The sequence below is a fragment of the Lemur catta genome, chromosome 2 (assembly GCF_020740605.2).
Source record: "Lemur catta isolate mLemCat1 chromosome 2, mLemCat1.pri, whole genome shotgun sequence".
In the NCBI taxonomy this organism is placed as follows: domain Eukaryota; kingdom Metazoa; phylum Chordata; class Mammalia; order Primates; family Lemuridae; genus Lemur; species Lemur catta.
Window position 1 is genome coordinate 102,514,435 of NC_059129.1, and position 17,408 is coordinate 102,531,842.

Consider the following 17,408-nt stretch of genomic DNA (forward strand, 5'->3'; position numbering starts at 1 on the left):
TGCCAAAGAGCTGCGGAAAATTAGCTAAACCAAGAATCAAACCTAAAAATTTGGACTCATTTTAATATGCTCTATAAAACACAATTAGAATCAAGCATAAGTGTTTTTTTGAGCTGAGGGCAATGTCTTCAAAAGAAAAAGGATTCCTGCTGAAAGAGTAAATAAGAAAGATAAGATAACTCAGACACGAAAGGGATAGACAAAAAGTTAAATCCCAAAGAGCCTCCCTTTGCTGCTTTTTTGTTTCAAATTACGTAACTTTCATGGCAGAATTATCTTTGACTGAATCTTTAGAAGTAAGATTTCTGGGTTTAAGAAATAACAGAATAAAGGGTAGCTGAGCATGTTAAAATGGGAATAAAGCAGCAATTCTGCAGGTGTAACAGGAGAAAAAAGAGGGACTGCATAATAAACCTAAGTAGAAAGAAAACTAAGATGATGTTCAGTCTAGGGAAGTGGAATGAAAAGTCTTAAAAAGACAGGAAGATTCATCTGCATGATTCAACAATTCAGGAGAGCCTGTGAATGTACTTAATGAGAAACGGAGCTCAAACTAGCATTAAAGCAAACTGGATGAGAAGAATTGCAACACGGGAGTTGAATCATGGGATTAAGATATTAAGGAGACTGGTCAATCTTCCCTAGAAATAGTCCTTCCATCCCACTAAAAACCCCAACTCTAGACAAATTCAATTGTCTGCTTCTCGCAATTGTCTTCAGACTACTGGGGGTGGAGGGGAAATCACATATTATACATTGGAGCCACTATACATTCATGGTCACCAACCTCGACAATGACTTACTTCAATATTGTCTGATAATATCCTATTTGCCTGGTAAGCTGTCTCATTTTTCACAACGACTAATTCAAACCATCTCTACTTTTCTTAAAACTGTTGACACTCCTGTTCCCCAGTCACCCTGAGCAGTGCTGTCATTTACTTGGTGCCCTTATCTCAAATTTTTGGCACCAGACCTTCAAATTTAACTGCTTACACTCACTTATTCTCCTTCCTAAATATTAGATTTCCTTCCACAAATATAAAATTAATCCTTCCCTCCAACCATGTCAGTGATCCTCTCCTTGCCTATGTCCCAAACGGTATCACCCATCCTCCCAAACCTGTTTCTCCTCTAATGTTCCTCCTATCAGTAAGCTAGGACCCTGGAAGTCATCCTTGACTCCTTCCTCTCCAATAACCAAGTCTGGTATATTCCACATCCTAAATTATCTCTTGAATTGATCTCACTATCAATCTCCTCTGCCACCACTATAATATCATCTGTCACCTATTCTAATAGCCTGACTGGTCTCTTGGCTTACAAACTGATTTCTAATCCATATCATTCTGCAGCCACCAGATATCTTTCCAAAATGCTATACTGGCATGTCATTTCTCTAATTTTACTTCCCATGGAACAAAATGCAAATTCCTTAATACTAAGACCCTCTCATGATTTGCTCCTGCTTCTCTTTCTAATGTATTTCTAGCCATTCCACTGCTTGCATGCTTCGCAACAAACATTTTCAGACATTCTCATACCGTTTCCTTTGCCTGGGAGTCTCTCTAAGCCTCACTTCAACAGGTCCACCTTAAACCTTCAATGTCATTTCCTCTTGGAGGCCTTTCCTGACTTCCTAGACTAGGACTGGTGTCTGTGCTATGAGCTTCCCTAACAAAACATTCATTGTTCTTTGTTAATTTATCTGTATACTCAGAAAGTAGGGCTCTGTCTATTCACTTTTGTGCCCCAATGGCAAGCAGTCTCTCAAAACTCTGCAGTCATCAAAAAAAGTTGTTGAATAAATGAAAAGAAATAATATATACTAAAAAGAAATATAAAAATAAACCATTAATAATAAGAGATGTGCTCCTTTATCCAGAAAGGTCTACATAAATAGTTCCTATAGATTTTCATTAAAGTTAGAAGTATAACATTTCATGGCTTTTGTGGGTAAGAATGAAATAGACGCTTTAATACTGGAAGCTGTTACAATGGGAGACATATTGTGATTTAATGGCTTTTGTATCTTTTATATTGTTTCCAGGCCAGAAGGGTGGATGGGGAATTTTATTACTCCTGGTGACATCCGTGCCCTATAAAAAGAGTAGTATTGAAAAGCTAACCTAAAGGCAGGAGGGATTAATAAGAAATTTATCAAAAAGCCTTTGAGTATAACACACACACATACATACATACACAAGGATCACACTTATCTAGATACTATTAATATAAAATATTGGAAATCATTACAAATAAACAGCAAAGAGAAGAAACCATAAATATCCTGAGAAAGATGACTTCAATACATGTTCAGTTGTGTTTAATGTTTTTTCTAAAGGAAAAAAAGTCAGAGCAGCTGGCCTTACAATAATAAAAAGGTATTGATGACTAGCCTTTTAAAAAGTATCTGAAATGTTCATTCAAGGCTGGTATTCATTCTTTATTCAGAGCCTGGTTGTTGGGCTTGAAAAGCAACAGAGATTACTGATGCATTCTAGAGAACATAAATAAATTTGTTCTTAGTACTGCAATGAATAAGGGAGGAAAAAACTTATTCTCTGTATTACAAGGGTCCTATGCATTCTATTTGGCTTCAGTAAGATGACTTTAATTAATTATGTTATATGGCACAATTTATAAATACCATACTTTGATATTCCTTTTCATTAGTTCAACATGGCAAAGCTATATTTAAATACTGATATTGCATGATTAATGTCTTGCATTAGTTTATTTGCATTTTTTTACTAAGTGGATATTACAGAGATAATAGATTCTAAAAAGAATTCTTGAACTACTTAGGAGCTTTAAATAATTTATTTTATAGTTGCTTCAGTTTAGGGAAGTGGTTAAAAAAGCTGGGGTCAAGATAAATGTAGTGAAATAAAAATGAAAAAAATAAACAGCAGCGGGATATTTACTAAGGACAATGTTAAAGCTGTGTTTTGAAAGTAATGCATGAGAATTCCCATTAAATCAAAACACTTGATCAATTTTGCTCTCTGCCTTAAAAAATGACTTCGGAAATATTAATAATTTTAACCTTTTGGCTAGAAGAGTCATTCCTATACTTTCCATTTATTAAAATGCACACATACCGAGTTTTGATGAAATTAGGAATAGTTTTACATCAACTATACTACTGAAATTAGTGCAGAAAGAAATTTTAAACAGGAGCAGTGCCTAGGGAGAAATAATTTTAAGAGCCCTAGTGGACAGGAAAAAAAGGAGGGAGGGTATTTCTAAACCTGATTATAAGAAGAGATATTGTGAGTTGCTTGTTTAAGACAACGCCCCTGCTGTCTTGTGAATAATCTATCTGGCAAACTCAAATAAGTAATAACTGTGATGGAAAATGGTATGAGTATCATTTGAGGAAAGCTTATAATAAGAGAATTATAGAAATTCAAAAGGCATATGAACTCCAGCTGTGGTAATCATAGAAGGCTTCATGAAAACACAAATGTGAGATGGTTATTAAAGAAAGGGAATAGAAATAGAGCAAGGTGTTTCATAATTTACAGAACTCACCCCAAATGAACATTATTCTTATTTATCTTTTAATAAATATTTATAACATGAAAATGCTTTAGAAGTCATCTCATCTGCCCCAGTAAGTTATGAAAAGCAATGGTGATAGCTTAAAATGTAAATCTGAAGCTTACAAATATCCCTTACTTAGGAAAAGATATAGAGAAACTCCCTTTCCTGCCACAATAACTGCATTTCATCCGGAACACAACTGCTGCTAGCTATTTCCCTCTCCTTCAGTCCCACCATTATGGGGGAAAGAGAAGAGGAAGAAACAGTGTCACAAAGGTCAAAAGGACTGAAAGCTTCAAGGAGGGAGAATAAACACAGAATAAAGATTAAATGAATTAAGGACTAAAAAGCATGCATTGGATTTGGTAATATGGAGGTAAATGGGTAACCTCAACCAAAACAAACGAAGCCAAATGTATCCCCATGGTATACAATTCATTTTTTCTGACTCTGTGCTTGTGCATGACCCTGTTGAATAGTAAAATAATTCAATGAGAAGACAGTCAGTGCCCAGTAACTTTCATTCTTCTCAGGGTATTAAAACTGACCACTGAATGATCTGTTCCAAAAGTCCCTCAGCAAGTTAAGATGAGTATCTAGGATAAAAGGTCATTTTGATTTTAAAATGGACACTACATATTCAGCTTCTTCAGTCTGCAGGTACTTTCTTATCTTCCAGGAATGTTCTGAAAAACAAAAAAAATCTATCAAACTATTGAGGATACCTACTGCTGGGTTTTACTGACTAACATGTCTACTTCTATAACTAAGAAATCTTCACAAATTTCCTTTTGCATCACTCTTAACTGCTTCAATACCAGTATTGTTATGTTTTGGTTATCTGGCCACAGTTGAACTTTATAAAAAATATATACTAGTTTCTGCCTTTTGACCAGAGCACATTTAGGAACACAGATTTTAAATTGAGCCATGTTTTCTTGAATTAAATTTGACAATATATATTTTCATGAGGTTGGACAGGAATCCCAAATGGCTATCTAATCTCTTGTTCTAAGCTAAGCTACCCAAAAAAGCAAATCAAATCTTTTGTTTATTAAAGTCATCAGGGAATGTTTTTTATGTCCAAACTGAATTGCTACAATTGAAGTTTGTTCATTATTCCTTCTACAAAGATTATATAGGTCATTAGCTGTATGCCTAAATAGTCCCTAAACTATCAAGTTGCCAAGTGACCTCATGTATTAACTATCAATTGACACAATAATGTTGCAGAGAATAACATACCTTAAAACTTAGGTATGAGACAATAATCATTCATTTTGCTCATGAATTTATGGGTTAGTGGACTGAGCTGGGCTAGACTAATCTTGGTCAGGCATGCCCATCTGTCTACAGTCAGCCAACAGGTGAGCTTGGGCTTGGCTGGTCTAAGATGGCCTCACCTGAAATAGCTCTCCATGAGATTTCTGATCTTCAGCAGGCTAGTCTAGGCTCACTCCCATGGCAGAGGCAGGGTTGAGAGAGAGAGAGAGAAAGAGAGAGAGAGAGAGAGAAAGAGGAAATACTGAAGCTTACAAGGCCTCTTGAGGCCTAGGCTTAGAACTGGCACAATGTCATTTTTGCCACATGCTATTGGCCAAAACAAGTCTCAGGGACACCCAGGTTCAAGGGTATAGGAACAAAACCCACTTTGTTGACAGCAAGAACCGGAAACTGTATTGCAACAGGGGTAGACAGGCACGGCTGAAGACCGCCGTCACTTTTACAATCTACTCAAATCTAATTTGGTCTTTTCTTTAAGTAATCTGATTATAATGGTGTTTCCCCTTCACCCCTGAATCTGGACTATGCAAACATTATCTCATTTTATCATTACAAAATATAATTTCAAGAGCACTGGTAAACTGAAATCAAGGTATGCTGAAATTAAATGGCAAGTTGAGGTTTTAAGACCACAAGGAGTTGAAATATACAGATTTTGTGACCATACAAAAAAATGACATAAAAGCTACCTTACATACAAGACAATATGAATCTGTAAAATTAAGAGGAAATTACATAGCTTAAGTTAAATTTTCCTTTACTATTTAGAGCCTACTTTATGGTATTTGATAAACTATCAGAAATAGTTTTATTCAAAGAGCAATACCCATGAACTTTTAAAATGAACCATTTATTAAATCAGACTGTTATTCTTAACAGTTATGTAAGTTACATGTATGTTTAAGTCAGAGTATTTCACATGGAAAATTTTTAAACTCCTATAGGCAAGCAAAATTGTATCACACAATATATAAGTGGCAAAGGGGGTACTGCTAAACATTCAAATAAGGCAAGTATTTAAAAAACCATAAAACAATAATTAAAAAAAATTCAAGCATTCCTTTAAGAGAATTCAACACTACAAGCTAAATGTACTTTCGGAGTGGATTCATATAATCAAGGCAGTGTTTCTTCTTTTAAAACATCAGGAAATGGAATAAGGCTCATTAATAGATACAGCTGCCCTCAAGGTTTCAATCTCAGTTGCTTTCTTTAAATTAAAATTCACGAAGTGCACAATTAAGATATATCAAAAAACTGAATCTGCTACTCTAACAACAGCTGTCCATGCTTAATACTTAGTGGTTTATTTGACCAAATTATGTCTTTTCAGGGAAAAAAATAAGCCACTGTAAAACATTTAGTTTGAAATTATGCTAATGTTTTTCTTAGAAATAAAAAATTATGAAGGAAAAGGGTTATTTATAAGGAAACGAAAGCAAAAACACTAGAATGACCAAACATTTTCAAAGAACAAGCACCACAAAGGACATCTGCATTCAGTTTTGTAATATTTATCAATGCATTTTTCTTACTCCAACCAATCTACTTCATCAAATTCTGAATCATCTTCTGAATCACTATATTCCACAGCAATACGGCGAGACAGGATGGTAGCAACATCATTTTCAATGCGTTCATGTTTAGCTTCCTGTTCACGCTGCTCTTCTACTTTGCGTAGCTGAATACCTGATACAGCAAATCCAAAACATTCATTTTGAAATCAAAATATTAAATGCCAGATATTATTAATCTTTCTGGAATAAAACCAAACATACATGAGAAATGCTATGAGAGAAATAAAAAGATTTAAAAAGAATTAGAAGGGATCATATTTAGAGAGCCATTAAATCATTCATTATGTTATCAACTATGATACTAGTTGGTCAAACCTACCAGATATCCCAATGGATATCTACAAGTTATTTATCTGTCATGGTCTACTGTACCTCCCTGCTCACCACCCCCTAAAAATTAAATCAGGTAATACATTTCTTCTATCACCTCTATGGTCAAATAAACACTGTTGAATATATTTTTTGTGGCCTCATTATCCCCCACACTTGAGGGAAAGGCACTATTATTCACTTTATTCTCTTTGTGTCTGGTATATAGTAGTTGCTTAGGAAATGTTGACTGAATAAATAAATGAATATGAGAAGTCTTTCCTTTGTTACTAAGGGAGGAACCTTATTCCTTTAAAGACATCTGGTAGAGCAAGTGTCACTGATACTCCAAATAAACAGCCTTAACAATGAAGAAAATACTATTTTAAAGCAATTAATATACATATTAAGGATAATATAAAGAGTTTTAATTAAATTTTCTAAAACATTTAACTCTGAGATTTTAAATATCTCATTCAAACATTTTAAGAATTCCCATGAAGTAAGAAAATGAAATGATTAAATGTGATATATTTTCTTGAAAATGATTTAAAATATAAGTTGGATATAGCTTTACTTTCTAAAGGCCATTTGTATAAAAACATGATCACCTAAAATTTTATAAATAAAGAACATATTACTGTCTTAAATATTGAGAAAGCTTCCAATGCTAACATAGTAATGTTTTTCATAGCTCTGAGAAAATTACCTTTTCGTATTGCTTCCAGTAGTACACTCCTGGCATCACTGATTACAGGTAGGGTTGATGGATGACGCTTTGGCTCAGAAGCAGGTATAACTTGTGATGGAGGAGATGGAGGCATTAATGGAGCATGGGGACCTGGGGCAGTGGATGGAGTTGGATGTAGCCCAGAGGGAGGATGAGCAAGAGCTGCAACTGTGACAGGTGATGATGGTCGAATGCCAGGTGGAGGCAGAGGAGGCGGTGGTGGGGGTGGAGGCAGCCCCTGAACTTCACCTTGTGGGAGTGGATGAACTGGTACAGTCTCACATACTGGGGCAGCTCTAGCTACTGGTGGAGAGGGCTGTACTAGAGGAGGTGCAATTGGAGGAGGAGCTGGGTGAAGAACTCCAGGGGCAATCTGAAGAGGAGCCGGAGGTGGTGGTACTGCTGGAGCTTGCAAAGCAGTGGCTGGAGGTGGAGGTGGGGGAGGTACTGGTGGGGGAGGAGTTGAAGTCATTGAAGCTCTTAATGAGGAAGTTGACAAGGCAGATGGAAGAGGTGGTGGAGGAGGTGGGGGTGTGGGGCTCACAAACACAGGTGTTCTGCCTGTAGCTGGTGACTGAGGGCGATTTTCTATCAAACCTGTAGCAGAACTGAAATGATAAAAGAGATCCTAGCAAGTTATTAAAAGAGAAAAACCTGAAAAGAAAACCTAACCACATAAACCATAAATGACTATCAGTAACTAAATTACAGTAGATGCATTAACATGTTCCTACAGAAATTTTTTTTTTTTTTTTTTTTTTGAGACAGAGTCTCACTTTGTTGCCTGGGCTAGAGTGGCGTTAGCCCTAGCTCACAGCAACCTCAAACTCCTGGGCTTAAGCGATCCTACTGCCTCAGCCTCCTGAGTAGCTGGGACTACAGGCATGCGCCACCATGCCCGGCTAATTTTTTCTATATATATTTTTAGTTGTCCAGATAATTTTTATCTCTATTCTTAGTAGAGACGGGGTCTCGCTCAGGCTGGTCTCGAACTCCTGACCTCAAGCGATCTACCCGCCTCAGCCTCCCAGAGGGCTAGACAGGCGTGAGCCACCGCGCCTGGCCCTCCTACAGAAATTTAAATTCTTCAACAGTGTTTATAGAAAGAAGTGAGAACTAAAAGTACATCAACAAAAAAATTAATAAGTGGTACTTTGGTTTGTAATATTCTAAACAATCTTATCTTCTCATGCAACTTTCATATGTACTCATTTTATGCTTACTTTGACAAAATGCTAAATTATACACTGGAATATGAATCTCTGTAATGGCTCAATAGTTATCATATTGCAATATTTATAGCAATACTTGTGGCCAATACAATGCTGTGTTTATACTATAACTATTAAGAGTCATCATATGTCCTTTTAGGTCAGTCAATGATAGCTAACTACAAACCACAAAGGAAATTTACAGCTCTCTTTCTTCCTGAAGATGAAGCATCAAATGAGTTTGTGACAGAAAGTTAGTTTTTTTAAACTGAAAATTATAAATTTGATCTCTATTTCTCTATTAGAAAACTTTTCTAATAGAGAATATTTCTCTATTTCCTTGTTGAAAATTCATAATTTGGATAACAACTGATACAATTAAGCTTTGGAATAGTTTTACTGAAAGATTATAAGAAACTGCCAATTCTCTCTGAAATTCTTATTTTTCTTAATTATCAAATTAACATCCATAACCACACATCTTTGGTTCTCATTTGTCAGACCCTTAACACATTCCAAACATTCTTAATTTTTCTTATTACAATGCACATGATAGGCTTGATTAACAAAGCTATAATAAAATGAAACGCACTTTAAAGTAAATTGTTATTAGCCAGATTTTCCCAGAAGAATGTGTCAGCTCTAGTCAGAGGATGGCAAGTTACATCCCATAGGTCAAATCGGACCTGCTCCTTGTTTTTATAAATACAGTTTTACTGAAACATAGACACGTTCATTTGTTTATGTACAGTTTATGGCTGCTTTCATGCAACAATGGCAGAATTGAGTACCTGTGACAGACACTAAATGCCCAGAAAGTCAAAAATATTTACTATCTGGTCTTCTAAAGGAAAAAAATCACTGACCGCTAAGATCACATGCTTGTCCCAACATACCTGATACAGGTGGGTATGGGTTTCACATCTCCTGCTCCATGCATTGGGGGAGGTGGAGGTGGTTCATGTGGTCTGACTAAGACCCTTTCCTCAGCTCTAGTCAGAAGCTCACTCATTTGACTAAATGGCAACGCAGAAAGTGAATAAGATCCATCCATATGATCCACGTATGTCTGAGGTCTAAAAGAAATATATAGTATTGGTGTATTTTTCTTGAATTATTAGAGAAACAAAGTGTTCTACAAGAGATAATATTTAAAATTTATCTGTTGAAGGCCAATATTTTAGTGATTTTTAAGAAAATTTTCAGAAATTTATTATATTAACCCTGATTTTAAAACAAAGAATGCTATTCACAATGCACTTTTACTTGCTGATTTAGGTTTATTATGATGACCATGAGTTATTTGATTATTTTATGATAGAATACTAAGTCCATTCACAAGGATGAAAAAGTATTACATATAAGTCTTATAAACAAGAAAATAATTAACTTGTAGCAAATTGTGTTCAAAGCTATCTGCCTCTATTTCATTTTTTCTTTACAAGAAGGTGCCAGGGACAGAAAGGTAGACTATGAAACTGAAATTTTCTACTACTGGGATAACTTGTTGCTCTCTAATCTACATAAATGCCTTCCAAAAGTCTTGCACCAGGGAAAAAGGCCTCCCTGATACTAGCACCACAGAGATGGCTAGCTACATCGTTTCTGTCCTTTTGGTGTTTTAAAAAATGCTAGGGTACTCAGCAAACAGCTGAGCAAAACAGCAACATGTAACTTAGATTTAAGCAAAATTTCAGACATTTTGAGCATGTGAAGGTTTATAAATAATAAATATTTATTTACTGAAATGCAATCTGAGGATGAAGCTAGGTTTAATAGATGTGCACAGAACAAGTCAGAAATTATTGTATTTACTGCTAGTAGGTCAGATAAATACCTTAATTACTCAACTGTAGTAGAAGTAAATGTTTAACTACAAATTACTAATTTTTTAAAATCTCAATACTTTCAGTTTTTTTTCTTTCAGTACTATAGATAAATAGTACCTCTCAGATATATATTTTTCCTAAAATAGGTCAAGATATTTCACACTTATGGCCCGATAAGTAACACGTATTATTCAAAAGAAAACCTTAAGCTCTTTTCTATTCAAGATAACTATGACTATACCCAAATAAATGTCTTCACAGAGAGATGCCAGTACAACGTGTTTGCTGTGGTGGCATGCTACTTAGACAGGACTCCTGGCCACTGAGAAAGGAAAAAGACCTACTCGGTATTTTTGCAAAAGGGGATGAGTAATTTTGTTTGAAAGCCCTGATATACATAACGTGAGGGATGTGGTAAAGAAAGTAAGTCAGGGGAAAGAAAATGGAACAAAATAGAACCTCTTCTCAACTCCTATTTTACACTCAACAAATCAGTGATACCTCAAAAAAAATTCCAGACTCTGCTCCTCTATTATGAAATTCTAGCAGACTTTGCCTGAAATATTGAGAGGAAGTTGAGACTTCTGAAAGTTAAAACAATGCTGAAGATTATCTATTCCAATCACCTCTTTCTATAGAAGACAAAACTGAGCTCTAGGTATAAAAATGTCCTGCCCAAGACTTCAGTAGGCTCATAGTAGTTGGGATTTTGAAATCATCTCTAAAACAGGGTCTGCCAGTTCAACAGTTTAGGACCTAAGACTTAGAAGTACAGGTATTATAAATAAAGCCAATGTTTTATCATTAATTTTTTAAAAAAACAAATAAAAGAAAAGAAACCTTGTTTCAAAGTGAGAGGCTGGGCCATTAGCCACTTCAATATGCTTGTGTAAGAGATTAGCATCATCTTCAGCCAGCTCTGGACCTTGGGCCAGCTTCTGCCATTCTCTCCGCCTGTCATGAGGTGCTCTTGGCACTTTTTCTGGTTCATGAGGACGATCTAGATTTTTCTGCTATAACAGATGTATTGAAACAAAGCCAAATGCTGAAGTTCTAATTTTTTAAAAGGAGGTTACAACAATCAAAATAAAATTTTAACATCAACATTGTCAACATAATATAGTAAAAGTAACACCGAGACAGTTCACTTGTACATTCAGAGTTAAATCTTAGCTAGTGTGCTGTAATCTCAGCTTCTTGTCATGTTTTTGAATCTCTAATTTGAACTGATATATCAGATACAAAATAATATGCCTAAATAATAAAATTTGAGGTCAGTAAGTCCTTTCAGATGAAAAAAAATTCCCCAACCCTTCTTCCCCAATTTATTGGTTTGAAATTTCTAACACAAATGGCACTAACTCTAACCAAAACATGAAAATTTACTAAGGTTATGCTATCTGATTAGCTAGAAAACATATCAGAAGAATCCAATTATCCTATTAACCCATAATAACTATGTCTCTCAATAGAAAACACAGTCTTTAAACAATAAAACAAAAAGTGATTCAAATTGGAGGAGAAAGCACAGAAAGGTCTAGAGTAGATGTAAAAAATTTGAATGCCCGAAGGGCCCAAGCAGATAACATACATGAATAAAGCCAGTCAGGTGTAAGATGGGGCATGCAGTGAACTAGACAGGTATGTCCATCTATGGCATTCCAGTTAAAAACTTTGGGGGCAAATGAAACACTGCCTGCAGGCATAATCTGGCTTCCCAGTCAACAGTTTGCAAATACTAGCTAGAAAGCTGGGATATCATCTAGCACAGAAGATGATAAAGTAAGGGCATTTTAGAGATTGAGGAAAGTAAAGATAACTACAGGAGCAACAGGGATGATGAAAACAAACTTTGCCTCCCTCATAATTTAGCCTAAACCCAACTTTTCTTCTTCCTTCTATATTTTCAGTCATCATTAACATGAAATAAAGCATATCCAAGTCAATTTTACTAGAAAGTAGAAAATGATAACAAAAGAAAGATAACAGGAATTTCGTGAGAATACAATAACCTTTCCAAAACATTTAAGAAATACTTAGGATATACTGTGGCAAGAAAATACTAGCTTAATCTACATTACCAATATCCACACAATGTTCCTTTGTTCCTTCTTACCAGAATGCCATTCTCTTCCCTGGTCTACGTAATTCCTATTTGTTCTTCGAGATTCCTTACAAACTTTGTTGGAAGTGTTTATCAACCCTTTTTGCTGGCTAAAGCAGTTGCTATTTTGTGCTGCCTAAACCCTCCATGCAAACCTCTGCTATGGCACTTATTACACCATACTCTAATAATCTAAGTGCTCATCTGCTCCCCATTAGACTGTGATCTTTCTGTATAGTTATAAAGATTTCAGTATTTGACTATATGAATTCAAAAAAATAAAATGTCAAAGTACGGGATTAGTACAGTTCCATATATGCAACAAGACACAAATATACCAAAAAATTTCAATTTTCTGAACTTTTTGTAATACCTTTTGTTTCCTCTTTTCCTTCCTCTTATCCTCTGTATCTTGCAACATTTTTTCTTTCCACAGATCGAAGAAATATGAAGGATTTGTATAAAACTTCAAACCTTCTTTACCATCATCTCTGAAATATAAAATATCAATTAAAATACACATTAGTAAGACAAAGAGGCAACCAGAATAGAATTTTACTAAAATGTTTATTCTCTTACAGTAATAAAATATGGTATATTAAAATATTGCCAAAATTAGATTATTACACCAATAGAAAAATTTCATCTAAATCAGAAAGGAAACTAAGAAAAATGGAAAACCAGATGCTTTTCTGAGTTGGTACTAATAAGTCAGGGCAATTTTCATCCCTAACTTCTGCAGAATACCAAATTTTCTAAAAGTCCTTTGGGAAATTCCAATAATTACAAATAGTTTCACCAAATATAAAAGCCTGATAAGACATAACATCATTTAGAATAGAGAAATTTTACAGTTTCTGCCAATACTCTAATTTACTTACTATCTTACTAAATCCAAAAGATATCACCTAATAGTCATTCTAACAGTCACACTTATATCCAATGACCTGCATACTGACTTACAATTTCAAACAACTATTTGAATATCATTTTGTTCGGGATACGTGTTGTACATCTCAAATTACCCACTTAACAAATCCTATGAAAGGGCTCCAAAGAAAGGCTAATTCCAGATTTTATTTTAAATATTAAAAAGCATTTTTAAAATAGATACCACATATTCATTACATAAGAAGCTGATGTATACAGATCAAGAGTAGACAAAATAAGCAAAAATTATAATATTCATTTTGTTAGTAGGATGGAATTTTGACCTCTTTTTAAATTTTCTTTAGTAAGGTGGAATTTTGACCTCTTTTTAAATTTTCTATGTGATTAAAAAGCAAACGAAAAGGACAATAACAACTCCCTATCTGTTCCCAATAAGTTTGTCAGTGGCTTTTCTTAATAATACATGTCAAAACAACCCCCTTGAATAGGTCATGTCTTTTGTATGCCAGAACCTTAGGAATCCATCTAGTGAATAAAGCAAAGGTTTTCTAAAGATGGTGGACAGAAAGGACTGTCTGTGTTGGCTGTAAGTGCAACAAAATAAAGAATGTTTGGGGATTTAGCATTTAAATAATAAGTCTGAGATAAATAACAGGCCCTCTTATTTATTAGCTCACTGACCTATAAGGAGTGAGTATATTGAGAGGTGGAGGCTGTTCACAAACATCATATGTCTCCTGTAGTGGAATAGGCAAAGTCTTGCGATCGAAAAGCTGCTGATCTTGAATTGTAGAACTTCGGAAAGCTTTTCTCATTGTTATATCTTGCAAAGACACTAAAACAAAAATCAAGAATTCATTTTACTTTATTTTATTAAGATGATTTAACAGAAGAACAAATTAATTTACTGCATTTGTTTTAAAGTCAGCATGGCTCAAGAGGTTGTGACCTTAGTGGCTTATGATCCAGAAATAATATTTTAAATGTTCTATGGTTATATTTAACCCAATTATTCTGTGTCTAATTTTTCCAATCAGATGGGTTTTAATACAACATTTGATTTCCAAGTCTCTTAAGATCCCAGTGACACCTCAAAGCACACCTACATTTCTCACGAAATACACCTTTTCTTTTCTTTACCTGCCACCCTGGGCCCCCACCAACTTAGATTCTCTTGTTCTATAATCTTTTCTCCCCCCATCTCCCTTTATTCCTTCTTTTTAGCTTACACCGATAACTCTGAAAGGAATCATTTATTAGTGGCATTCTGGGCTAAACACACTGCTGATCTCTATGCTATATGTACTATAAATATTACACTTGTACTATAAATTTAAAACAGATTTTACTATAAAGAAAATATTTTCAAGTAATGGGTGATCTATATTATTCTCTATTTTACTTAACTTTTATCTGTATTATAAGGATTTCTACCTAACTATAAGTTCTTGAAGACTGAGACTGTCTTATACATTAGTATTTCCAGTAACTTTCACAACCTCATTATATATATAATTTAAAAATAACTTCATTTACTCATTTTCTTTTGGACTGTGCATCATGTTAAAATGAGAAATGTACCATAATACTGCATTCTTAACTCTTAGAGTGATTTCATGATATTAAAAAATTAGGTAATTTCTTACACATCTAATATGGCCTTAAGTACACAAATGCTTTATACCACACAAGGTCAGCACTGAACAATCATAACAATTCTTCAATTACTCTTTTCTCCAAAATAATAGCTCTATCATTTTCACAAGTAAAATACACTCAATATGAACGTTTGGGCCTATGGCGCAGGTGGAGCAATGAGGCTGTCTCTGCAATTGCCCCACCATAATTGCATTTCTAGCAACTCCACTGCTGCATGGCTTATAACATAAACACCAAAATAAAACTCAGAGAAGGAAAAAGTTTTTCCCCACTATCACTAAAAAGTGGTATGAGAGATACAGTATTTAATGAGTCCACACTATATGTGCTAGATATTTTCACTAATTTTCATTTCATTTAATCTTTAAACAATTCAGCAAGATAGGAATTATTCCACTTAAAAATACCATAAGAAAGCTAAGCCTAGGAAATATTATATAACTGGCCAAAGTTAAATGGTTAATAAGCAGCAGAGCCAGAACAGAAAACTCAGTTCTGTCTGCCTTTGAGGCTAATCCTTTTGCCACAATACCACACACTGTTCTCAGGTTCCTGTCAGAAGTGGCCTGTGTTTTCTGCAGTCAAATGGATCAATTCTTGCCACTCTTCCATTCCACTTATTAGTTGTAAGTTTGTAAGCAAGAAGAAACCTAATGTAAAGTAATAAGCATGATATGCTTTTCTATCTTCAACTCCTCTGATTTATCCTTGTCATATTAATAGGCCACTGTGACAAAGCCCTTCTATTTACTAACAACATCTGATATTACTTAAATAGTAGTATATAACAGTAAATTAGCACAATGTTTAGAAACATAATTGAATTAAATATAATTACACAAGTCTTTGTTTAGAACTCATTTCTTACACATTTTAAAAATTATAGTGGTAGTTTTCACTGGTACTACATAATAGTAATAAAAAATATTGATACTACATTGTAATTTAGTATTGTACGCATATTATTATTTTGTTTGAACTCCATGAGTTTAAAGACCTAGGTTAAATAACTAAAAATTCCTCCTATAAAACCTCCCCAAAACAACTTCAAATTAAGTAGTCCAGCTTTTAGATTTGAATTCTTCCCCACTGCTTCACATAATTTTAAGGAAACTATGTACAATTCTGATGGTATAGCTATTGACACATTAACATTTGTTTTTTAATACATACACTTTAAGTTATTTATTGGTATCTGTATTTTCACTTTCAAGTTTAATGGTGGTGCTAAGACATTTGTTAAAATTTAACGGTATTTTGAAACTGTTAACTATTAAATGTTAATTTTTATTTCTGTTACATATGAAAACTGCCTGTGTATTTCTGTATTATTAGATGATACACGATTGTAATTTAAATATTTGAATTATCTGAAAAAAATTTTGGCTATAAATTGTATATTTGAACATATGGCCATAAAATATTTTTTTCACTACTACCAATGATTTTATTTCAAGAATTTCATGAATTGAAACTAATGTATTAATATTAATACATGGACATGCTTCAAAGGATACTACCAAGAAAGACAATTAACAGAACAGGAGAAAATATTTGTAAATCACATATCTGATAAAGGATTTGGATCCAGAATATGTATAGAATTCTTACAACTCAACAGTAAAAAGACAAAGAACCCAATTTAAAATGGACAAAGGAACTGGATAGACATTTTTTCCAAAGATATACAAATGGCCTATAAGCACATGAAAAGATGCTCAACATCCTTAGTAATTAGGGAAATATAAATACATGTTACAACACAAAACCTTGAAAACATTATGTTAAGTGAAAGAAGTCAGTCACAAAAGACCACATATTGTACATTCATTCATATGAAATGTCCAGAATAGGTAAATCCACACAGATAGAAAGTAGACTAGTGACTGCTTGGGGCTGAGGGGAAAGCGAAATGGACAGTGACTGCTAATGAGTACATGCTGCTTCTTGGAGTGATAAAAATGTTCTAAGACTTACTGTGGTAACAGTTGAATATACTGAAAAACAATGAACTACACACTTCAACTTTAGATGGACAAATTGCAAGGTGTATATAGTGTGTGAACTGCATCTTAATAAAGTTTTAATTTTTTTTTTTAAAAAGTAGTTTCTTTTTCTTGCATCCAGAGCTGTAAGTTTATATCTTTGCAAGCAACAGAAACTTAGCATGTAAGTATTTGCCTCTCCTTATTTATATATTAAATCTGATTATTTCAAAAGTAAATGATTCAATCACTAAGACACCATCCATCATTACATTATTTA

The 17,408-nt window shown here is 34.2% G+C and overlaps 1 protein-coding gene across 2 annotated transcripts in view; it reads right to left on the reverse strand.

The window, feature by feature from the left end:
- Window positions 1-5,664: 5,664 nt before the first annotated feature.
- Window positions 5,665-17,408, reverse strand: part of WASF1 (WASP family member 1) — a 54,419-nt gene continuing 42,675 nt past the window's right edge. For both annotated transcript variants that reach the window (XM_045544173.1, XM_045544172.1), the window contains exons 4-9: window positions 14,166-14,319; window positions 12,967-13,084; window positions 11,330-11,502; window positions 9,557-9,736; window positions 7,429-8,057; window positions 5,665-6,522 (exon numbers count right to left, since the gene is read on the reverse strand). In XM_045544173.1, coding sequence (XP_045400129.1) covers window positions 6,365-6,522; window positions 7,429-8,057; window positions 9,557-9,736; window positions 11,330-11,502; window positions 12,967-13,084; window positions 14,166-14,319 — 1,412 coding nt within the window. In that variant the 3' untranslated portion in view covers window positions 5,665-6,364. The remainder of the gene's footprint in view (window positions 6,523-7,428; window positions 8,058-9,556; window positions 9,737-11,329; window positions 11,503-12,966; window positions 13,085-14,165; window positions 14,320-17,408) is intronic.